The sequence below is a fragment of the Sinocyclocheilus rhinocerous genome, unplaced genomic scaffold (assembly GCF_001515625.1).
Source record: "Sinocyclocheilus rhinocerous isolate Xijiao unplaced genomic scaffold, SAMN03320098_v1.1 scaffold1002, whole genome shotgun sequence".
Classification (NCBI taxonomy): domain Eukaryota; kingdom Metazoa; phylum Chordata; class Actinopteri; order Cypriniformes; family Cyprinidae; genus Sinocyclocheilus; species Sinocyclocheilus rhinocerous.
In genome coordinates this window covers 171966-195830 of record NW_015623463.1, presented here as the reverse complement: position 1 = coordinate 195830, position 23865 = coordinate 171966, and the positions used below count along the sequence as shown (strand labels likewise).

Here is a 23865-nt window from a genome sequence, read left to right as displayed (position 1 = left end):
GCGTAGTGTCCTAACAAGAGTTCATCATGCTGGAAAATTGGAAAAGAGCAGCTGTGCTTTTTGCTACTTTAATTAATTCATTTTCAACTAGAATCCCAGGTGATCAATTTTACATCTCTAATCGACTCAAACAAAAGAGGACGATGGAAAAAAGCCCATCCACCAAGAATTTCAGCAAAATGAGTCTGTATATTTTAACAGTCCTCCAAGACTCTCCTTTAAGTCTGGGCGAGAAACCAAAATGCCCCGGAAGGATCCAGCTGGGCAACCAGGAAGCCCAAGCCTCATCTACTCGCTTCACGCTAGGATTTACACCAAGCAAAACATGTCATACTTGGACAGGCAAGCAAATGGGTATCCGTTTACAATGTAAAATCAGATTCCCAAAGACGGAAGTGAAACATGGGCCTTGAGGAATCTCTAAGCCAATTAGTTCGGCTCTTGAGAGCAGAATGCGCCTGAAACTGGATCGGATGCAAAGAACGCCAAGGTTTGTGATGCCTGCCCTGAAGTTATTCTGCATTACTAGTTGTTTATTTTCTTATAAAACTTGCATGAGTGATAATCTGCATTGAGAGGCTTAGGATTTGCTTTCAAATAAAACTAAACCAAGCAAATCACACTCTTACATTAACACCAAGACTCTGGCATAATTTGTCTCATGCTTCACTGCTATAAAGTCTAAAATTATCCACAAGCTTTGTGGTCAGCACATGCATTTGCAAGCAGTCATAAAGTAGACACACAAATCTCAGCACAAGTCAATTAAGCAGCCATTGCACCTGGTGCTATGCTATTGGGCCATATGCCAAGGGACGTGCTGACCATAAATCACTGGATAATGTGCAGCATGGCCAAGGTGAAAGTGTTCCAAGTTTCTACTTTAGCATGAAAATAAAACTAAAAAATGTATCATTTGCAAACGGCGATTGAAGAATCAAATCCAGACACAATTGTGTTTGGAAGCTGAAATGTTTGAAAGCAAATTAGGGGTGTTTAGGAAAAGATCAAGCACCAAATTTAGGAAACGCTGTAGTTATACATAAGATATGATGCTATCTACCACCTCAAATCAAAGCACTAACCTTTTTCTGGTCTTCCAGACCATGAATCACCTGCTTCCGCTTTGGGGGCTGAGATGTAGATGCCTCGGCTCCCTTCTCAGACATCTTCCACAAACACTCCTTGAAGTATCCACTGCACTTCTTCAAATAAAAATCCAACGCTCTCCGACTGGTTCCAGTATTCCCAAATCCAAAGTCCCATATGCAACCAAGCTAATTCCCTTTGCCACAGTAATGTCCATTCATTCGTGCGATTCATTGAGTCTGGGGTAGGACAGACGCGTGATCACACCATGGTGCATCCCTTCAGATGAAGCCCAGCACGGCTGCTCTGTGACAGGCATCGAGAAGGGGGGAAGGGCCCCTGTGACCAGCGACCCCAACTTCATAATTACACATTTCTGTATTCACAAAGTCATTTTCCTGATGATCTGAAAACTTGCATATGACACAGCGGCATGTTCTTGCAGCTTTACATCACAGTCGGGTCTTGTAAAATCCTCAAAAAGCACAAATCCAGAGATGGTACTTTTGCTCCACGATTGGTCTTCTTTACATGAACAGGTGCATGTGGGTCAGAAGGAAACAAAACAAAGCAAATTCCATTTTATTTTAATAAAAAATGACAGTGAGGGCAAAATAACTTGCATTTCAAAAGTAACTTAACATTAAATGCAGTACAGGGAATATGTCATATTGTCAGATATACATATGAAAATGCATTACATTTACAACTTTAATGAGAAAGACTGAGATGCTGCTAAACAAGCGTAATTCCATACATTGATATTTATTTATTATAGTTATATAATAGTATAATATATCACAATTCATCATTAAACATCCAATAAACAACAAATAAGCAAAAAAAGCGCTGACCTCAATAAACCTTTCTCCCCAAAGTACAAATTCTGCAATTGACATATTGTGCAAGTTTGATTTCGATAAAAATGAGCTCATACGTAAGCGACACACAAACAAATAACCATCTAAAGATTTGTTTTAAAATACTTTAAAACATTATTCCGACTTTTGGCATTTTATATGCATGAATTTGAATAGAAACTCTCAATTTAAGTAATCATATCTCTGCCATGCAGCCCCTCCTTCATAACACTCGCATTGTAGTCGAAATCCTTTGGTTCTTACGTGATTCAATATAAAAATATAACATTGAAAAACAATTCATACCGCAACGCTTATCGATAAGGTGTGATAAAGCATATTTAACTCCGAAGCGCTTATTTAATGACTATAGGCAGAAAACTCACCCAAACAAGAGCGCAGAGAGTCCGCTGAGGGATGCGGAGCGGAGCAGCAGTGAGTGCACGCGGGACCGGCGCTACAGCGGCTTCAATCCATCACATTACGTCATTCCGAGCACACTGCTCTTTTCTCGCCACTTCATACCGGCGAACGTCTCCATGGAAACGTCCACAGCGAATACGCACAGCGGCACCTCGCGGCAGACAAAGGCAGTGTCGCTAGCGATAATCTGATACATAAACAATGTACTGTGCAGCAAGAATAACATGACTGGGCTAGATTCGTTTAATATTTAATAGTTAAATCTCAAACAGTTCAATGCGAGAAAAGATGGGGAAAAAACAAAAAATTTGCAAATATGCAAGTAAATGTTCGAGCTATTACTATTACTCACATGATGCATCAGAAATCATTCTAATGTGCTGATTTGATGCCCAAAAAAACATGTCTTATTATCAATGTTGAAAACAGTTGTGCTGCTATACATTTTTATGGAAAACATGATATACTAGCATTCAAAGGTTTGGGGTAAGTAAGATAAATGTTAAAAAAAATAAAATAAAAACATTAAGCAAGGATGGACTGAATTGGTTAAAGGTGACAATAAAAAAATATATAATGTTACATAATATTTATATTTCAAATAAATGTTCTTTTGAATTTTTTTTTTTCAAAGAATCTTGCAGGAAAAGGGGGTACCACCGTTATTTATTTATTTATTTATTTATTTGTGCTTTAAACAAATAAATAAACAAATAAACAAATACATACATACATACTTACATACATACATTCTTGAGCACCAAATCAGCATATTAGAATGATTCATGTGACACTGAAGACTGGTGAAAATTCAGCGTAAAAAAATTTTTTCCATTTAAAATATAATCATATAGAAAACAGATACTTTTAGATTATAATAATATTTCACAATTTTACTGTATTTTTTAACAAATAAATACAGACTTGGTGAGCATAAGAAGATTCTTTCAAAAACATTTAGAAAGGAAAAAAGAAAAAGAAAACCATATTTAAAAATGTTGAGCGCTAATGTATACACATTGGATGTTTTTAAAGGCTAAAATGAAAAAAAAAAAACAGCTCTCAAAACATCTCATTTTAATAGGCTATCATTTTCAATATTTTTGTATATAGAATATATATAATAAACTTTCAATAAAACTGAATCCCTGTCAAAACACATTTTCTCTCATTTGAGAACATTTGTCTTCTGAAATAAGAAGGAAGTCGATAAACTGCTGTTTTTACCGTGATGTGTATCTAGGACCACGCAACAGCCTGGTTCACTGAGTTTTTGGTTTTTACCTGTTTTTATACAGTCTATGGCTTTTTACCCCCCTGACCTGCTGTGGTAGTAGCAGCGGAAGTCTGACTCCGCCTCCAGTCTGGGTTCCTCCAGCTGTGATTGGCGGAGAGGCGAGCGGAGGCGGGGCGAGTGTAGCGCCCTGTGTCCAGTATCTAGGCGGGACAAATGGTCAGACTGATCAAATAAACTTTTTTACGCACTAGGAAACGGCCACATACAACTTTCCCTCAGCTATGCATCAAAAGCGGGTTGTTTTCTCTTTTTTATTCATTTTCGGTTACTTTAATACGACTTTTAATTATTAAGTTAATTTACAGAAGTGTTGGATGCGGTATTATTGGAGACCTGGAACTGTATAACTTACGTGTAATACCAACCTGTACAGTATTACTATGGATTTATGGGCACGACTGATGTCGAGTAGTATGTGAAAGTGGTACATTTCTCTTTTTGGGTGAGTAACTTTTATATTGTATCATGTTTTTGTAGTTTTGCACTATGTAGACTGGGGAGAAGTGTAATGTTATGTGGTTAGCTGTAAGCTTGCGGGCTAACGCTAGCTGGTTTCAGGCTTGTTTTGGCTTAACATATCCGCTTTAGTTAATAAAATTAATCGACAGATCATATTTGTCCGTATAATATAAAACGTACGTTAATTTCGTTTAATATCATACATTTAGGACACAAGCCAGACTGGCGCGGCTCTTGGTAAGTTAGTTTTGAACCCGCGCTAACTGACTGTGAAACCGCTAACTTAGTTTTGTAGTGTTATGAGCCAACATGACTACAGTCTTGATCGTAGTTCGTACGTATATTTATATAATTAGTTCCTGGGCGATAATTATGCACTTTATACTAAATAAACATATTATACAGCACGTAAGCGACTGAGTTATTAGCTACCTCTGCTGGTACTCTGGTCATTTAAAAAACTGCTTAATAGTTTACATAGATTGTTTGAGTTATCCAAGGCGCACGACCATCGGGCAGCTAAACGAATTCTTTTAAATTGTATTAAAGTTAGTAACTTCCGGATTAAATCTTTTGCAATCGGCGAGATTCCGCGCCAAGTTTTCAAAAAGTGTGGAGGCGCGCGGGACGAGGTGAAGTCCCGCCTCCTAGCGCTGCACTTATTGGCTGCTGTCAGTTGGGGGCGTGTTTTCGTACGAGTTCTCCGTAGCCATTCGATGGAACGCTTGTCAGTTATTACTAAGCGCAAAAAAACAACACTGTAATTTGAAATCATAATACTTTTTAATTTATGCACATTGGTTGACATCTGTTAAGTTTTAAAAATCAGTTTTAGCTGAGCGAGAAATTGTTGAACGTTATACCCGGACTGATCTTCACAATGTTGTCTCCAAGAATGTATAATGCTGTAAAGAAACGGTAGGACTGCTTTATTAAATGTAAATAATAATAAGTGGACGTTGATTATTTTAACGTTGCCTTTTCTTTAGGTGGAAAATGTCCAGTACATTATCAGAAGGTCAAAAGCTAATCAGGAAACCTTTAAGAAGCCCATTCAAGGAAAGATCAGAAAATGACACGGTCAGTTATAGATATTTTGGCTTCAAAATCACAAAACAGTGATTTGAAGAATCTATAAAGTTAACTTGCCATACTCTAGAGCAGTGGTTCCCAACCCTGGTCCTGGAGGCACCCCAGCACTGCATGTTTTGCATGTCTCCTTAATCAAACACACCTGATTCAGATCTTCAGCTCATTAGTAGAGACTCCAAGACCTGAAATTGGTGTGTCAGAGAAAGGAGACATGCCAAATGTGCAGTGTTGGGGTGCCTCCAGGACCAGGGTTGGGAACCACTGCTCTAGAGCAAACATGCCCAAACAAAGGCCTCCAGGACAAAGTTGATCTGTGTTAACCTTTGATTTGTCTTGTCATATCATATCACAAAAGGGAAAAATAGGAAGAAAAAAAAATAAACCATTGAAGCATATCATCATTTCTAATTTATCTTTCTGCGTTAACATTTTTCATTTTTGCATTGAAATGTAAAGAATAAAAATGTCTTAATATAATATAGTTGGATATAATGCAACAATTACTTTGGCTTTTGGCCTTTTGTATTAAAAGGTTTAGGAAACTCTACTCTAGAAACATTTCTTGAAAAACAGCATGATCATGATCGATAAGACCTAATGTAGGGCTGTCGCGATTATCGCAATACCGTGCTATTGAAGAGCAAACCGCAGAGGAATGCAATTGTCATGTTCAAGGAAAGTGAAATCTCTGTCTTAGCATCGATGCATAGCTGGTCAGCTGAGCCTTCTAAAGTGGCGCTCAAAGTTGAAATGATTTCAACAGCGTGTTTTATTAGTGTGTGTGTGTGTGTGTGTGTGTATGTGTATCGCGATAATACCGCATACCGCGCTATTGAGCCACTCAAAATTACCGCAAGGGAAATTCCCTCACCGCGACAGCCCTAACCTAATGTTTTTTTCTATGAAATAGGGGCATGTTTTTGTGGAGCCACAAACACCACTAAAAAACTCAAGTAAGGCTTCAGAAGCCGCGTTACTGGAGAGCCATAAGAACATGGGGCCCCTGACAACACCTACTAAGGGCCTTGAGGCACCGTCAAGCGATCCCTGGACACCTACCTCCAACCTGAAGATGCTCATCAGTGCAGCCAGTCCTGAGATTCGCAACCGCGAGAAAGAGCGAGCTGTAGACAGCGGCGAATCGGAAAACTCCCAGGTATCGATAGAAGTCCGTGTGCATCTCATGCATCTCCCACTATTTGTTGATTTACTGTCTGTATTGCTAAAAAAATTTTTGATATATATGTGTGTGTTTTCCATTGTCGTGCCACGCAGGAGCCTGAACAAGGGGAAGAAGTAGAAAAGCTCCAGACAAGTCGTAAAGACAAAAGCCTGGGTTTGCTGTGTTACAAATTTCTTGCAAGGTACCCAAACTACCCCAATCCTGCTGTAAACAACGACATCAGCCTCGACGATGTGGCGACAGAACTAAGTAAGTTGTTCAATGATCAAACAAAACGACTTATTTCAGTCACCAAATCATGTGTTTCATCAATCCTGATTGCTTTCATTCTCACTAACCTCTCAGATGTGGAGCGACGTCGCATCTACGACATCATGAACGTTCTCGAGAGCCTAAACATGGTCAGCCGACTGGCTAAGAACCGCTACACGTGGCATGGCCGAGTGAAACTTGCACAGACACTTGCCATGCTGAAACAGGCCGGCAAAGAGAACCGCTACGACCAACTGATGCAGCAGATCCGTCAAAGAAGCCTAGAGCGAGAAGAGGGAGAGTTTGAGTTGAACGGAGAGGAGAAGGAGAATGAAGAAATGTCCGGTTTTGATATGGATGGAGACTCTAGTCAAGCAGAGCTTTCAGGAGCAGATCCTAAAGCAGGTAACATAATGTACGACCATCTGCTTAAGGCGACACTGTATTATTTTATGCATGCATAATAGAAGGGCATTAGGTTTCATTTACTATTAAATGTGTGGATCATTTCGCATTTGTACATCAGAAGAAATTCTCATGAAAAAAATGTATTCACTACACGACACGTGCATACACACATGAATTTGTTCTTAATTTCATTCTAATGTTAATGAATTTGGAGTACCGTATTTTTTGGAAAATAAATTGGGTCAAGTCTGGGGGAAAAACATTCTTGAAAGAAGAAAAAAAACATGCTTTTATGTTAATTGCATTATAAGTCACATTGCATCAAGTCACTTTAGAATATAACTGCAGCGAATGTCAGATGATAAAAACTTGAAAATGTTTTTTTTATGCAGAGAAGCCTTGCAGCTCATTCTATAATACAGCTTCTCTTATTGTTCCCCGAATATGATGAAATATTTATGTATGAAATTTAACCCTAACAGAGTATGTGATTTTTCCATACATGTGATTTCAATTGTTCCTGCGTTATTTATTTTTGTAAATTTAGAATACATTTTAGTATAAAAGTTATTGGTAAATCATGATTTGTTCAGGAAACATTTGTATGCAGATTTAACTGAGGCCCATTGTTTTTATCTGCAGCTTTGGCCAACAGTCGAAAAGACAAATCTCTGAGAGTGATGAGTCAGAAGTTCGTCATGTTGTTCCTGGTGTCCAGCCCTCCTGTGGTCAGTCTCGAAATAGCTGCCAAGATCCTCATCGGTGAAGATCACATTGTCGATCAGGACAAAAACAAGTTCAAAAGTGAGTGCTGTTCTCATCGTGCATATAAAAAGCACTTTGAATCATTATTATAGTGGATGGCACATTTGTTTTCCCTTTCAGCGGACAGCTACGAATCTTGCAAAAAGTGCATTATCAGGTGTACTCAGCCAGTAAAACCTGCTTTGAAGAAACTCCTTTTTTAATGCTTGAGTCTAAAACTTGTCTGTATTTTAACTGTCTGCTCAGTGAAGATGGAATTGATTATCTAAATGATCTCTTTTTTTGTTGGCAGCTAAGATCCGCAGACTTTATGACATTGCAAATGTTTTGAGCAGCCTAGAGCTGATAAAGAAAGTGCATGTGACTGAGGATAGAGGAAGAAAGCCTGCTTTCAAGTGGACTGGGCCAGAAGACTTACCATCTCCAAAGGGCAAGTGTAGCATATTTCACATGAAATTGCTCATAATCCTATTTATGGTGTTTATTTTAAGCTGTCAGTATATGGTCACTTCTTATATCATGTGTTGTTATTGCTTATGTTTGTTTTATAGATCTGGGGACCTCAACTTCAACAGCAGCATCACGGCCTCTGGAGTCCCGTTCCTCTGTTGACAACTGTGCCAAAAATCTCTTTTCCTCACCCGGAACAAAGCGAGGTTTTACTCGACATCATTCCTTAGTCAAGCTGGTCAAGAGTATACAAGATGACCGCAGAAAAATCAACTCTGCTCCTTCTAGTCCGATTAAAATGACAGGTGAGCCATAACTGTTTTTTCATCATAAGAAAGCAACCAACTAATGATCTTCTGTTTTCTGTGGGGATTTTCTACTTTAAGGTTAGTCGTTATTAATAGTTCCAGCCTCTCTTCTGCCTTCCAGCTTGAGATTGCCTTTTTGAAATCTGACCACACAAACAAAATGATCTTTGGGGCTCTTTGTGTTGCAGTTAGGGGTGGGCGTTATGGCAAAAATATCATATCACGATTTTATCACGGTTCTTTAACATGTGGGTTTTACTATTTTGTCTGAGCAGTACAGCCAAACTTATTTCCCTATTTTTAAAAAACAAAGCTTACAAGGTAACAAAATATATATATATAAAAAAAAAAAGAATGGCAGATATTTAGGCCGATTTTGTTCTGAGCAGTACAGCCAAACTTATTTCCCTATTTTTAAAAAACAAAGCTTACAAGGTAACAAAATATATATATTAAAAAAAAAAGAATGGCAGATATTTAGGCCGATTTTGCATTATTTGATCTTTTCTGTTAAAAAAATAAGAACAAAGATACACATAACACACAGATAAAACAAACAGTGCTTTATTTTTCTGGTACAGCAGGTGTATTTAGCAGTAGCATTCAAGATCAATCAACAAATATAAAAATAAAACACTATATTCACTTCACTGTATAAATTATACATAGATTCTTATTAAAGCAACTGTATTAATATTCTTCAGTCAAGAGCAGCGAGTGATTTTTATTTTTGTGTTTTGATGTTTTTTTAAGATTAAGGGGATAATTCACCCAAAAAGTGAAAATTCTGTCATCTGTCTGTCATAATGTTTTATTTTTATACCATCATTTACTCACGCTCAAGTTGTTTTTAACCTGAATGAGTTTCTTTCTTCTGCTAAATGTTATGTTGAAGAATGTGAATAAGCAAACAGTTGCTGGTTCCCACTGACTTCCATAGTATTTTTTCCTACTATCAAAGTCAATGAGGACCAGCTATTATTTGGTTACCCACATTCTTCAAAATATCTTCTTTTGCGTTCAGCACAAGAAAGAAATTAATACAGGTTTGGGACAGCAGGTGAGTGAGTAAATAATGACAGAAATTACATTTTTGTGTGAACTGTCCCTTTAAAGACAATCGGCAGCATATTTAGTACTGTCCCTTTAAGAGCTGCACGCATCTAATATACAGGCGCGTCTGTTTTTCTCTGTTTACTTTCACTTTAGACATAACCAACTGTGTTTATATGTACACCTTGTGTGTTTTCGACAGTATAACTTAATTAATGAAGAGCCAGAACTGCATCTGATAGAATGTGCGCTGTAGCGCGATACTACGATATATCTTCAAAAGCAGATCGTGGAGACAATTTTATCGTCCACGATCAAAAATCGTCATATCGCACACCCCTAGTTGCAATTAAAAGCCTGACATAGAATATGTGACGTTGAAGACTGGAGTAATTGCTGAAAATTCTTTGCCATCACAGGAATAAATTATACTTAAAAAAATATATATTAAAATACAAAGCAGTTATTTTAAATTGTGATAATATTTCTGTTTTTACTGTATGTTTGATCAAATAAATGCTTTAAAATGAATTTAGCATATTGAGATTTCTTTTAACTTTTGAACAGAAGTTTATCAAAATTTTCTAGATGTTTACTACACCTGAAAACTAATGTCCCATTTCATTTTATAGGTGAATCTGCAAACGGCGAATTCTACACAAACAAAATGGCTCACCTGGCTGCTATCTGCAAAAAGCAACTAGATGAACAATCAACGTGAGTAAAGTTTTTGTGTTCCTTAGAACAAAAAAAGACAATGAACTGCCCATTTCAGACATAACACCTATGGTTTGTCTTCCAGGGGCCATCGTATTCAGCCTAAGAATGAGGTGACAGACGCTCTGAATGGAAGCACTACACTGGTATATGAACTACCTGAATCCACGTCTGCTAGCAATCATCAGTCTCACAGGCCTTTGCAAATGCAGATCCCAGTTCTTCCCGCAGGGGCGATTCCTTACCTTTCTACCAAGTGCTCCCCGATCATCCCGGTTCTGATACCCCAGCACCAGGCAGGCGGGTCATATGCTGTTTACATGCACCCCACTTCTCTCAGACCGCAGCCCACTAGCCTAGCAGTCCGTTCGATGACATTTGAGAGCCCAGGAAGTGCAAACACAAAGACATCACCGGCTGCCACAGCTAGCAGTAACCAAACCAACCAACCATCATTACACAGTAAAGAGCCGACAAGTCCCTCAACCCTTAAACGAGCATGTGGAGAAAAGAGCTTAGCAGGAAGTCCATCTAAACTGCAGCGGATAGAGCCAAAGGTGAGGTTATGTGAAGAATATAGGGCATGGTAAATTTTATATATATATATATATATTTTATAGGTAAAAAAAATTCAGAACCAATTTTTATTTATTGTTATATTTAATAACTTATGCAAAATTGTGTTTTAGTTGATTGCATGGTTTTTTTTTTTACATTTAATTAAATGTGCAAATAAATAAAACATGCATCCAACTAAAACATATAGGATAGTTTTGCATAAACAATTATTTTACATTTTAAATATTTGCAAATATTTGTTTTACATGTTTAATTTTCATATTTTTATTTATTTTATATTTTATTGTCCAAACAATACAATAAATTACCATATCTGTGAAAAACTAATAAAAAAAGAAAAACATTAATATCTTTTCAAAAAATAAATCAATTAATCAAAAATGGACCCACATATTTCACATGCTTTAAAATGTTTAGTAAAAATGTGTAGGTAAATATAATAAGAAGAAAAAGAACAGTAATATAATATATTTGTAAAATTAAATGTTTGAACTGGCATTTTAAGTCTGAATTATCTTAAATTAACTGCTCAGTACCTGCAATTTATGTGCTTACAGTACATGGAGTAACAGTTTTAACCTTCTGGTGTGTTTCCTTTTAAGATTGTTTCACCAAAGCTGTGTGAGATTCTGCAAGCTCGTCTAAAGGCCCATAGAGGGGCTTTTGCCCCCAACCGGCCTTCCCCGAGAGCCCTGCACCTGGAGTTCTCCAAACCCTCTGAGAACCAGCCTCCCTCACTAATCACCGGCTCAGCGCCTCTGGAGCACAGCGTGGAGACCTTCCTGGAGAAGGAGGAGAAGGTTCAGACCTCAGACAATGAGGCCGGACTGACACCTGTCAGACCACCACAATCACAGGCCCAGAAGCTCAGCGTTCAGAACATGGTGCTGCCATCTGGACCCATACATACAGAGGTAGGAATACTATTTACTACACTTCATGTGTGCAGGAATACTACACGTGTGCACCTTGTCTGTCTGATCCTCATTTCTTCAAAAGCAGATCGTGGAGTTTTTTTTATCGTCCACGATCAAAAATTGTCATATCGCACACCCCTAGTTGCAATTAAAAGCCTGACATAGAATATGTGACGTTGAAGACTGGAGTAATTGCTGAAAATTCTTTGCCATCACAGGAATAAATTATACTTAAAAAAAAATCAAGCAGTTATTTTAAATTGTGATAATATTTCTGTTTTTACTGTATGTTTGATAAAATAAATGCTTTAAAATGAATTTAGCATATTGAGATTTCTTTGAACTTTTGAACGGAAGTTTGTAAAATTAAATGTTTGAACTGGCATTTTAAGTCTGAATTATCTTAAATTAACTGCTCAGTACCTGCAATTTATGTGCTTACAGTACATGGAGTAACAGTTTTAACCTTCTGGTGTGTTTCCTTTTAAGATTGTTTCACCAAAGCTGTGTGAGATTCTGCAAGCTCGTCTAAAGGCCCATAGAGGGGCTTTTGCCCCCAACCGGCCTTCCCCGAGAGCCCTGCACCTGGAGTTCTCCAAACCCTCTGAGAACCAGCCTCCCTCACTAATCACCGGCTCAGCGCCTCTGGAGCACAGCGTGGAGACCTTCCTGGAGAAGGAGGAGAAGGTTCAGACCTCAGACAATGAGGCCGGACTGACACCTGTCAGACCACCACAATCACAGGCCCAGAAGCTCAGCGTTCAGAACATGGTGCTGCCATCTGGACCCATACATACAGAGGTAGGAATACTATTTACTACACTTCATGTGTGCAGGAATACTACACGTGTGCACCTTGTCTGTCTGATCCTCAATATTCCTCATGTTGGAATGATTCAAATTGTTATTAGCTGTTTTTACCAGTCTTGACTCTAATTTCTCTTTTTGCGTCAGACTTTGATCCCCGCAGGTTATTTGATTCCGATCTCCCAGCAGTCTATCATGAAATTCAGAGATCCCCAATGCTCCACTGGAGAAAGCTCCAAAGCCTCCACACCAACATACAACGTCTATCACACCCCAACTGCAGGTATGCCAATTCCCAAGGTTATACCAAAAATCTGTATATTTTACTATAGAAGGATTGGGGGGTGGGAAAGTAATTTTTTCTAGCTATACTTTCTAGTTATATTTCTTTGATCAAATATTGATTTTAGGTAGAGTAAACCTTATTTGTGAGTAAACTGTGTTAGTTTTGGGGGGCATTTTCAACTGAAAACAGAAAACTTTTTATGCATTGTGGCCATTCATTACATGTTAACCGCATTTGGGAGGATAAAAATTTAAACATTTGAAAATGGGTTTCATAGTGCAAGTTTTTGAAAATGATACCATTATTGTGTCTGTGTAAACTACAAAAATGCAAATTTGTGATATATGGCAATTCATGAGCACTATTCATGTGTTAATGGTGAAAAACAGTTAAACATGCACGTAACGAATTGAACAATCACTGGTGTATCTGTTCTTTCCAGGTTCCAGACATCCACTTCCTCAAGAAGTTACCCCCACCCGGTTCCCTCTCCACCGGATACCGTCCGTCTCTCCCTTGCCTTCTCAAGGGCATCGCATCCACAGCCCCAGTCCTGCCATTCTCAACTTCACCCTGCAGAACCTGGGCCTTATCCCCGGCACCAGCACACCAAACTCCACTCCTGAGCAGGCCAGCATGCTTCCGTCTCCCCACCTGGGGCTCCCTCCACAGAGCATGATCTTTGTGAAGCCCATCTCACCTGCCCGAGCTCTGCAGCCGGCCTCCATACACGGGCAGCCCGTCACCCTCATCAGCATACCACAGGTACAGCCACGGCAGCTATGAAACAATATGGGAAAAAGTAAAGCATAAGGGATAATATACAGTCAGCAATCCACTTTTGTAAAAAAAAATAAATAAATCTAGTTTTACATAGTGTAAGTGAAGTTATAATATTATGATTTTTTTTTTTTTACTAATATAACTAATGTTATAATTTGTTTAAATATTGTAATCTACATTAGACAAAATAGTTAACTGTTGTTCTTAACTATGTTTTTAGGAAACCTGGAATAGAAAAAGTAAAATAAAATATTTTTTGGCTTCAAATTGTTAAAAACACCAATATTGGCCAATGACAAAATATCAAGGATTTCTTTAAATAAATAAAAACATTTTATTATGTATGTAGTATATGCCCATTCAAGTCACATTAAAGTTAGTTTTCCTATTGCTCGAAAACGAAATTTAGTTTGACCTACACTACCGTTCAAATGTTTGGTGTCAGTATGATTTTTTTTTTTTTTTCCTTCATTAATGAAAAAAAAAATTATTTATTTTTTCGCATATTTACTCTCTTTCTCCTGCAGCCTTTAGTAACCACACCTGAAGGTGCCTGTCAACACCTCCAGCAGAGTTTCTTTCACACGCCCGTCTCCTTTCCTACTGTAACCAACACCGCGGCTCCCAGAAACATCTACATCCCTCAGAGAAAGCTTGATGTGAGTCCAGAGGACACCTAAGACCTTCACACTGACGATCATCACACCTGCAGTCCTTACGCTGCTAAAAACCACTGTTCTGTTTGAGCCATTGTGTGTGCTTGTTATTTGTCTTTGAGTGTTTTTTTATGTTTTCCTCTTTTTATATTGTTACTTTACAGTAGGGTCTGCATTAACTTCACATTAGTCTGTGGTGCTTGATGCTTTTTACTGCTGAGGCTCTTGAGGAAAGCAGGACAGCAAACATGGTGCTATACTATTTACCAAGACAGTTGTGGGTTTATTTGCCAAATAAAGGGTTTTCTTTAAATATGCTGTAAATTTAGGGTTAAAAAAGGAAGAATGAGAAAAAAATGATCAAATGTTGTTAAGGAAATCTAATTTCAGAGATTGTAGGAATTGCCAAATTTTTACGATTTTTTTAAATAGCTGTGAGTGGCATCACCTTAAAGTGTTAAAGTACCACAGTATATTAAATTGCCATAACTTGGCATTGTGTTATGATGTATTAATATGGGAGAATGTTAGATTAAGGGTGTTTTTAAATATTGTAGATGTATTTTATGTTAATGAAATCTAGTAATATTACTATCTGCACATCATTTATTTGAACTGCCTTTACAATCTGATTTCTATGTAATAAAGATAAATGAATGTGCTCCACTCTTGTTTATTTCATTGTTGGTGAAATGTTTAGAGGAAATGCCTTCCACTATTTCATCGCTGAAATTTCTTTATCTTTATGAATGTCTTCAAGCAATGATTAATTTTAGTGAATCAGTATATTTCAATGAATCCAAAGTTCTTAGAACTCCTTGTTTTTTCGAAGTTAAAAACTTGTGATATTACAATTTTTATTAACTTTTAATTAATTTTATTAACTCAGTTCCAATGTGAAAATGAGCAAGAAGACTTCATATACTTTGAATGTCTTTACAACTACTTTAGACCGACATGATTAATTTACAGTGGAGCACACGTCATATCAAAGTCAGTAAAAAAAGTTAAGAGTGTATTTACATTACAGGTGCATCTCAATAAATTAGAATGTCGTGGAAAAGGGTTTTTGTTAAATGTGAGCCAAAATCATCACAATTAAAAGAACCAAAGACTTAAACTACTTCAGTCTGTGTGCATTGAATTTATTTAATACACGAGTTTCACAATTTGAGTTGAATTACTGAAATAAATGAACTTTTCCACGACATTCTAATTTATTGAGATGCACCTGTAAGTGCAAATAGCCCGCCTTGTTGGTTGTTAGTTGTCAGTTTTAGTGGCACAGGTGGTAAAGCGTGTGTTGTGTTCCTTTTGACGCGATCGACCCGGGTTCGAATCCGCCTTTTTGGCGAACTTGTTTTCTCCCTTTTTCAATTTCAAATAACATCAGAAAAGCATTTATTTTCAATAAAAATGAAGGAAATAACCAAAAATTTGAAAATAAAGTATAGGGTAGGGTTAGGGTACGTGTAGGGAGGGCTTTATTGTCCCAATAAGGTGGCATCCATTTAATAACTTGAATTAAAATTTACACTTAATAAGTTATCGCATTCTGTTTTATAATGTACTACAATACTGAGGTGCAGATAATTGGCACTATTTGCAATAAGTAGTATAAATAGCAGAACATAGTTTTAACATAGTGTAAATAGAATCTATAGCTATTTGCACTTAGTGTAAATAGCATCTATCGCTAAGAAAATATGCTATTTTCACTCAGTGTAAATAGCCGCTGCCAAAAGTTAAAGGGTTAGTTCACCCAAAAAGGAAAATTAGCCTGTGTTTCACTCACCCTCAAAGCATCCTAGGTGTATGTGACTTTCTTCTTTCAGACTAATCCAGTCGGAGTTATATTAAAAAATGTCCTGGCCCCTCCAAGCCTTTCAATGGGGTGTTGGTTGTCAACAGTTCAGAAGACGTGAATAAAGTGCGCGTGGGGGGGGTGGTGGGTGAATAAAGGCCTCCTGTAGCGAATCCATGTGTTTTTGTAAGATAAATATCCGTATTTCAAACGTAATAAACACTTTTTTCTCACTTCCGCTGAATGTGGTACGCGGAAGCCCTTCCGGCAGATGACGTAAGATGTCAGCGTTGCGTGATTAGTGACGAACGTGGAGACAAAACAAAATAAAACGCCTTTCACGAATTAGAAGCACAAAACGAGGATTTGTAAAGAAGAATGTCGGAGGATTTCGATATAAGCCAAGAGAAGACTGGTTTTCCTTTGCTAAAGTAAGAAACTTTGTTTCCTTTGCTCCTGCATTTCTCAGAGGCGCGCACGACGCATACGTCTTACGTCATCCATCTGCATGTCTTCCGCGTACCACAGTCAGCGGAAGTGAGAAAAAAGTGTTTATTACGTTTGAAATATGGATATTTATCTTACAAAAGTGCATAGATTCGCTACAGGATGCCTTTATTCACCCCCCCGGTAAGTCCGCGTGAACCGGAAGTTGCTGCCGACTTTATTTCAGTGAAGTGACCTATTTCCAGCTGAAACGGAATACTGAGGAGAGGGCGTGGTTTTATTTTTGCGCTAACGGTTAGAGGGGTGTGTTTAAGGATATTCTGCCCAAGCCGTCATCAGAGAAGGAATGTCATTCCAGAGAGGAAGCAAATGTTCAGATTTTGATTAAAGATTACCAAGAAGATAAACAATTTTTTTCAGTGGATTAACTTGCACGGATTAATTGTTCACATCAAGACTAGCAATGTGCGCTAGTAAAGTAAATAAAGTCAATTTTGATTTCATGCGGACTTTAAACTTATCATCATCACTTTGAAGTAAGCCTAACTTTGAACACAATCAAATCATTATTTGTCATTACATGCTTACATATCTAAGTTACATTTTGGAACTAAATTAAAAAAATCAGGCAGTTTAGATTTGCTATATAGTGTCATTTTATGTTAGCATACTTTATACCTGACAGTAAATTTGTAAATAATATATATTAACTATATTCAATTATATTCAGTCTGATTCTGATTCTGATTCTATGTAGACAGAAATGCGATAATACAGTTAATATATCACCATATAAACACCAGTTTAGAGTTGGATGATCAATCACAGCCCATTACATTTATGCTACATGAACGGAGTGAAGAATGTTGGACCCTGAGTTTAGTTCAGTTTACACACTATCATTTCACTGAATTATATATATCTGCAAAGCCATATATTAATTACCACCATCGGGGACAACTCTGCTCATGGAAATCCAGCTACCTGCAGATTTCAGTTCCAATCCTACTTCAACACACCTGTCTAATTTTTAGCCAATCCTGGACACCTGAGAGTCAAGAGCTTCAGGTGCGTCAGATGTGTGTTGGCGCTAAACTGTGCAATGAAGGAGTTCTCCAGCAGTTGGGTAGCTATTTCAGGATTTATTTGCCGTTATATAACAATGACCCTAAAGATACGACCCCGGCAGGATTCGAACCTGCAATCTTCTGATCTGAAATTAGACGACTTAACCGTTAGGCCACGAGGCTGGCCGAACTAGAGTCAAGAGCTTCAGGTGCGTCAGATGTGTGTTGGCGCTAAACTGTGCAATGAAGGAGTTCTCCAGCAGTTGGGTAGCTATTTCAGGATTTATTTGCCGTTATATAACAATGACCCTAAAGATACGACCCCGGCAGGATTCGAGCCTGCAATCTTCTGATCTGAAATTAGACGACTTAACCGTTAGGCCACGAGGCTGGCCGAACCCACATCTTTACAGAACGCAATGTATTTCAGTTTTGTAATACATCAATGAATTAAAACAAAACGTATTAATAGTGTATAGCCACCATATATTCACCCATATATTCTTCAAAACCCAGCCTTTTCTTTTTTATTGAAGTACAAAATCTTACAAACATTCACTGTGTCATATAAAGCATCCAAAAACCACTTTAAAAAAGTAAACAAAATAAAGAAGTGCAAGAACATAAAGCACCTAATCGTCACCATCTTCAGCATTCTGCGCAGTTTCTCCTCCCTCTTCTTCTCCTTATATGGTATCAAGCGCGCTGCACTTCCGGCTGTAAGTAAACAAATCTACATATGTATCGTTACGTAAATGGGCAATCGGTGCTATATTTTCAGTGAACGGCGAGTTAAAGCCTGTAGGCCCTGTAACTTCCTCACATAACTATTATAGCTATTGAAGACTTGGAATATTGTGCATGAATATAACACTTTAATGGGTTTTTAGATATTTGCTGTATATTCCCATTCATTGTCATTATATGCCAAAGAGCATATCCGTAATTTTGGCTAATAATGCCATTCCTATTCCACTGAATAAAAAAAAAGAAAGAAAAAAGACAATTGAATTAGGTTAAACAGTAAATTAAATTAAGTTAAATTAAATTATAGAGAAATAATGTTACTAATTAGAATTAAGTCTAAACGTTATAATTTTTCAGACTATGTGCAAGGTGCCGCATCAAATACAAAGTAGTTATAGAAATTATGCCTGTAAAATACAGACTGTTCTTTTGGATAATCATCCAAAGCATAAAATAACTGCAATTAGGCAGAGAAACGGTTAACGGTAAAAAAAACAACAACAAAAAACTGTCATCATCAGTTTTAATAATCAGTCATCCAGAACATTTAGTGTACATGCAGCCTATATGAATTCTTCCCAATATTTAGGCTATTCAGCCTGTGAACTTCTCACACAGTTGTTAAACTAAGTTGAGCACTGAAGCCTTTAAAGCGCTGAACAAATGCTCCAGAGCCTGTTGAATATCTGAGCTCAGGACTGGAGGCCACTGCAACTGCATTGCATCTGTGTATTGTCAGCAGTTAATTTAGGAGGATGGACCAATTTGAATGTCAGCACGGCCTCCTGGTCCTCTTGAAATTATGAGTGAGTGAGTGTGTGTGTGTGGAGGTGAGGGAGTGATGCCCAGTATATAAAGCCCCGCCAAAGAGGGTCAGAAATGGACATCATCAGGACCCTGAGCTGGACAGAGGTGAAAGCATCATTTCCAGAAAAAGATTTCTTATATAACCTGTGTAAGTAGAAATTAAACATTTGCATTTTTATGTTTACCAATGGCTTCATCATTTGTGCTGTAATGTAATCATAAATATTTTACATAAAAATATTCATTGGAAATGAGAACTATTGTAAAAAGTGATTTTAGAAGAATTCATCAGGTTTTATTTGAGTAATAATGATAGGGTAACTCTTATGACTTTCATCAATAAAATCAACAAAAATGAAATTACACCATATTATAATTCATAATAAAAAAACAGGTAATAATAATGCATTCACAGTTAGACAGATCATGTAACAAATATATTTACATTTGAATGTACATTAAATGAGCATGTGTTACATATAAGCTCTGTTAATGACTCTTTAATGAAAGTTAATGATATTGTCCGTTATGTGAAAGTTATTAATTGATATTGATTCAATAGTCGTGACATTACTAAACCTTTCCTTCTTACAAAGTAGAATATGTGTAAAGAGAATATCATTATGAGATTAATAAAGTTACACTCCCATTCAAAAGTATGGGATTTTGTTATTTGAAAGAAATTACTATCATTCAAAAAGGAAGCTTTCTATTCATCAAAGAATTATGTAAAACTCTATCTTGGTTTCCACAAAAATATTAAGTAGCCCAACTGCTTTCAGATGTTTCTTGAGCAGCAAATCAGCATATTAGAATGATTTCTGAAGATTCATGTGACACTGAAGACTGGAGTAATGATGCTGAAAATTCAGCTTTGCACTACAGAAATAAATTACATTTTCAAATATACGTATATTCAAATATAAAACAGTTATTTTAAATTGTAATAATATTTCACAATATTACTGTTTTTACTGCATCAAATAAATGCATCCTTGGTGAACATATGAGACTTCTTTCAAAAACATTTAAAACCCAAATGAATGGTAATTAGTATAATATATGTATGCAAACAAAAACGTTTATTTTGGATGCGATTAATCGCGATTAATCGTTTGACAGCACTAATGGTAATGTAAATATTCAAACAGATTTTACAGAATTGTAGTCTTTTAGTCACACTACAAAGCAGTCATTTCTTGTAAGCTGGCAGTGGCACTAACAAAAGTTCTATTTCTGGACCGTTACCATTGCATTCCACACTAGTGAGGTGATATTCTGCTGCTCACAGAAATGAGATAGAAAGAGCCATATTACTTTGAGATAGGATACATCGATTTTTATATTTGACCTGTCACATACCACATAAATGAAGCTTTTGTCAGTGTTTAACAAATGGTAAAGATTTGAACTGTGTTAGTTTAATGTTTTTAACACTCATTCTTTCTAGTTGTTGCCAGTTTTGCATTGATCGTCTCTTTTCCCATCTTTGTGAATGCCTTTGCCAGAGCCGAAGATGCCAAATTGGGGTGGAGGAGCCAAGTGTGCGGCCTGTGAGAAGACGGTTTACCATGCTGAGGAGATCCAGTGCAATAGCCGGAGCTTCCACAAAACCTGCTTCATCTGCAGTAAATCCACAAAACATTAGTAAACTTAATGGTACGCTTACCATTCTTGAATAGAGAAGTTTTAGCTACAAAAAACCCCCATACATAAACACGGAAAAACCAGTGGGATGAAGAAGAGCAAAATGTAAACTAAATTAAACAAACAAATAAATAAAAATAAGTTAATAAAACATACAAACACGTGCATCCTTTGGCCCATTAGTATGTTTGCCAAACATATGTACCTTTAATGAAGTTTTGTATTCAACTATCAAATGTTTTGTTCAATCAGTATTTTAGGATGTATGCAAACAAAAACGTTTATTTTGGATGCGATTAATCGCGATTAATCGTTTGACAGCACTAATGGTAATGTAAATATTCAAACAGATTTTACAGAATTGTAGTCTTTTAGTCACACTACAAAGCAGTCATTTCTTGTAAGCTGGCAGTGGCACTAACAAAAGTTCTATTTCTGGACCGTTACCATTGCATTCCACACTAGTGAGGTGATATTCTGATGCTCACAGAAATGAGATAGAAAGAGCCATATTACTTTGAGATAGGATACATCGATTTTTATATTTGACCTGTCACATACCACATAAATGAAGCTTTTGTCAGTGTTTAACAAATGGTAAAGATTTGAACTGTGTTAGTTTAATGTTTTTAACACTCATTCTTTCTAGTTGTTGCCAGTTTTGCATTGATCGTCTCTTTTCCCATCTTTGTGAATGCCTTTGCCAGAGCCGAAGATGCCAAATTGGGGTGGAGGAGCCAAGTGTGCGGCCTGTGAGAAGACGGTTTACCATGCTGAGGAGATCCAGTGCAATAGCCGGAGCTTCCACAAAACCTGCTTCATCTGCAGTAAATCCACAAAACATTAGTAAACTTAATGGTACGCTTACCATTCTTGAATAGAGAAGTTTTAGCTACAAAAAACCCCCATACATAAACACGGAAAAACCAGTGGGATGAAGAAGAGCAAAATGTAAACTAAATTAAACAAACAAATAAATAAAAATAAGTTAATAAAACATACAAACACGTGCATCCTTTGGCCCATTAGTATGTTTGCCAAACATATGTACCTTTAATGAAGTTTTGTATTCAACTATCAAATGTTTTGTTCAATCAGTATTTTAGGATGGAGCAATAAGCTCCAGGAGTGTTATTTTAATTTCACTATTTAATTTTTGTTAATATTTTGAATTAGATTTCATTTTTGTATTTTCTGTTTTCATTTTGAGTTAGTTTTAGTAATCTCGGCTTGGCTAGGCTAATGTCCGTCCCATGCACTGAACGCGCTCTCCTCCACATCATGAGTAGACACGCCCCTTTATTGCTGATTGGCTACAAGTTTGTTTTGTGATTCGGCCCGAATCAGTTTTTAAAGCGTTTTTGAAAAATCACTTACTCTGCCTTTAATTTAGTTATTGTTTTAATTTAGTTGTTTTAGAACTTAAACTAATGAAAATTAGAAATGTTGTCTTTTGTTTTTAATTGATATTGCTTTTTTTTTTTTCAAGTAAAGGCGCAGCATTAACTCTTAAAGGCTTGAGTCGTGCCAGAAAGGGTGGTGATAGTCAGTCTGAGACTGGTAACACAAACACCCCTGCAGTTCGCCACCATTCAAGGGCCTGTTTCCATCTGCTGCGGATGCTTTGGTCTCCCAGAGCCTCTTGTTCATCCAGCCCAAAATTAGACACAAAGGCAAGCTCCCATGAGCCTCTTGAGCCGTCCTGGCTGAAAGTGCAGCAGCTGACCAGTGTTGCCAAGTCCGCGGTTTTCCCGCGGATCTGGGCTACTTTATCACTGTTGCCGCGGGTTGTTTTTCATGTACGCGGGTTAAAGCGACCCCGATAACGTGATATTTAACCCCTGGAGTGCAAATTTTACCAGGGGAACCCCGCCAAAAACGTGTATTTTACCCCCGAACGTGATTTTTAATGGGGAGCCCCCCTCAAAATGAGATTGGGCTAGTTTTGAGTAGCAAATGGGTGTGTTTTGTTGTGAAAACCTGGCAACCCTACAGCTGACGAACGCAGACAGCCCTCTGGAGGAGCCGTGAGACCACGCTCCAACTTTACACTCCGTCTCTCGCAACAGCTTCAACAAGAGGTTTTGTGTTGCAAAAATATTTCTATTTCAAATAAATGCTGTTCTTTTGAACTTTCTATTCATCGCAGAATGCTAAAAAAACCAAAATGCATCCAAACAGTACAAATGTTTTCAATAATAAATATTTCTTGAGCAGCAAATCAGCATATTAGAATGATTTCTGAAGGATCGTGACACTGAAGACTGCAGAAATGATGCTGAAAATTCAATTTATGATAAATAATACATCTTAAAATTTATTTTATATGAAGTTATTTAAAATTGTAATAATATTTCACAATATTACTGTTTTCACTGCATTTTTATCAAATAAATGCAGCCTTGAGCCAAAGATACTACTTTTAAAATCAAATGTTTGAATTGAGTGTATTTATAATTTTACACTTTTTATATTTTATGTGTCTTTACAGTCATATTTTAAAACAGTTGTCTTTCTGTTCTCTAGTGGCTTGTCGTAAAGGTTTGGACAGCACTACAGTTGCAGCACTTGAGTTTGAAATTTACTGCAAATCCTGCTACGGCAAGAAATATGGTCCAAAAGGTTCTGACCCCGTCAATAATGAAGAACTTCAGCCTCAAGAGTATGTCGCTTTCACAACGAAACACACAGCGTCACACACTGCAGGCTTGAGTGAGCAGCGGTCGGCGGACTTGATGTGACGACCCCGGGCTGGACTCCGCTTCCAGGCATGACGAAGCGGATATCGTCCTCTTTTGGAAGGCATGACGAAGCGGATATCGTCCTCTTTTGGAAGGCCAAACAAAGTAGTTTCGCTTTTACAACGAAACACAGCGTCTTCAGGACATGGCGGCAGCAACAACAATACTACAGCAAGAATAAAAGTTACGCCTTCTTTCTTTGCGTGAACATTTGGGCGGCG

At 37.3% G+C, this 23865-nt stretch overlaps 3 protein-coding genes and 1 non-coding gene across 6 annotated transcripts in view; 2 read left to right on the top strand and 2 right to left on the bottom strand.

Annotated features, from left to right (window-relative positions):
• LOC107746189 (neuron navigator 2-like) overlaps window positions 1–3616 on the bottom strand; it is a 220775-nt gene extending 217159 nt beyond the window's left edge. The window contains 4 exon segments of the mRNA XM_016560341.1: window positions 1086–1262; window positions 1264–1614; window positions 2336–2559; window positions 3600–3616. Coding sequence (XP_016415827.1) covers window positions 1086–1262; window positions 1264–1323 — 237 coding nt within the window. The 5' untranslated portion in view covers window positions 1324–1614; window positions 2336–2559; window positions 3600–3616.
• Window positions 3617–3851: 235 nt separating this feature from the next.
• LOC107745800 (transcription factor E2F8-like) lies at window positions 3852–14998 on the top strand. Of its 3 annotated transcripts, XM_016559905.1 has the most exons (15): window positions 3855–3905; window positions 3975–4111; window positions 5118–5208; window positions 6131–6376; window positions 6496–6652; window positions 6749–7060; window positions 7706–7867; window positions 8121–8258; window positions 8380–8583; window positions 10272–10356; window positions 10442–10913; window positions 11538–11849; window positions 12807–12942; window positions 13388–13710; window positions 14256–14998. In XM_016559905.1, exons 3-15 carry the CDS (start codon window positions 5125–5127, stop codon window positions 14406–14408), a joined length of 2784 nt encoding a protein of 927 aa, XP_016415391.1. In that variant the 5' UTR covers window positions 3855–3905; window positions 3975–4111; window positions 5118–5124; the 3' UTR covers window positions 14409–14998. The 3 variants fall into 3 exon arrangements, with proteins under 3 accessions (XP_016415465.1, XP_016415391.1, XP_016415317.1); XM_016559831.1 differs by lacking the exons at window positions 3855–3905; window positions 3975–4111 and adding an exon at window positions 4818–5046; XM_016559979.1 differs by lacking the exon at window positions 5118–5208 and having other exon boundaries at window positions 3852–4111.
• Window positions 14999–17812: 2814 nt separating this feature from the next.
• Window positions 17813–17885, bottom strand: trnastop-uca (transfer RNA opal suppressor (anticodon UCA)). The gene has a single exon. It is a non-coding gene; the product is annotated as a tRNA-Sec (tRNA).
• A 3680-nt stretch (window positions 17886–21565) lies between these two features.
• The window catches only part of csrp3 (cysteine and glycine-rich protein 3 (cardiac LIM protein)), a 5627-nt gene continuing 3327 nt past the window's right edge, over window positions 21566–23865 (top strand). Inside the window, exons 1-2 of the mRNA XM_016559709.1 lie at window positions 21566–21730; window positions 23430–23565. Of these exons, the coding sequence (XP_016415195.1) occupies window positions 21598–21730; window positions 23430–23565 (269 nt within the window). The 5' untranslated portion in view covers window positions 21566–21597. The remainder of the gene's footprint in view (window positions 21731–23429; window positions 23566–23865) is intronic.

Excerpts from the sequence above, each read along its gene's own strand:
- LOC107745800 (XM_016559831.1), top strand. The coding sequence starts at position 5,009 with ATGTTGTCTCCAAGAATGTATAATGCTGTAAAGAAACG. Across the intron at positions 5,047-5,117 it reads TATAATGCTGTAAAGAAACG|GTGGAAAATGTCCAGTACAT; the intron begins GTAGGACTGCTT and ends CCTTTTCTTTAG. Across the intron at positions 12,943-13,387 it reads CTATCACACCCCAACTGCAG|GTTCCAGACATCCACTTCCT; the intron begins GTATGCCAATTC and ends TGTTCTTTCCAG.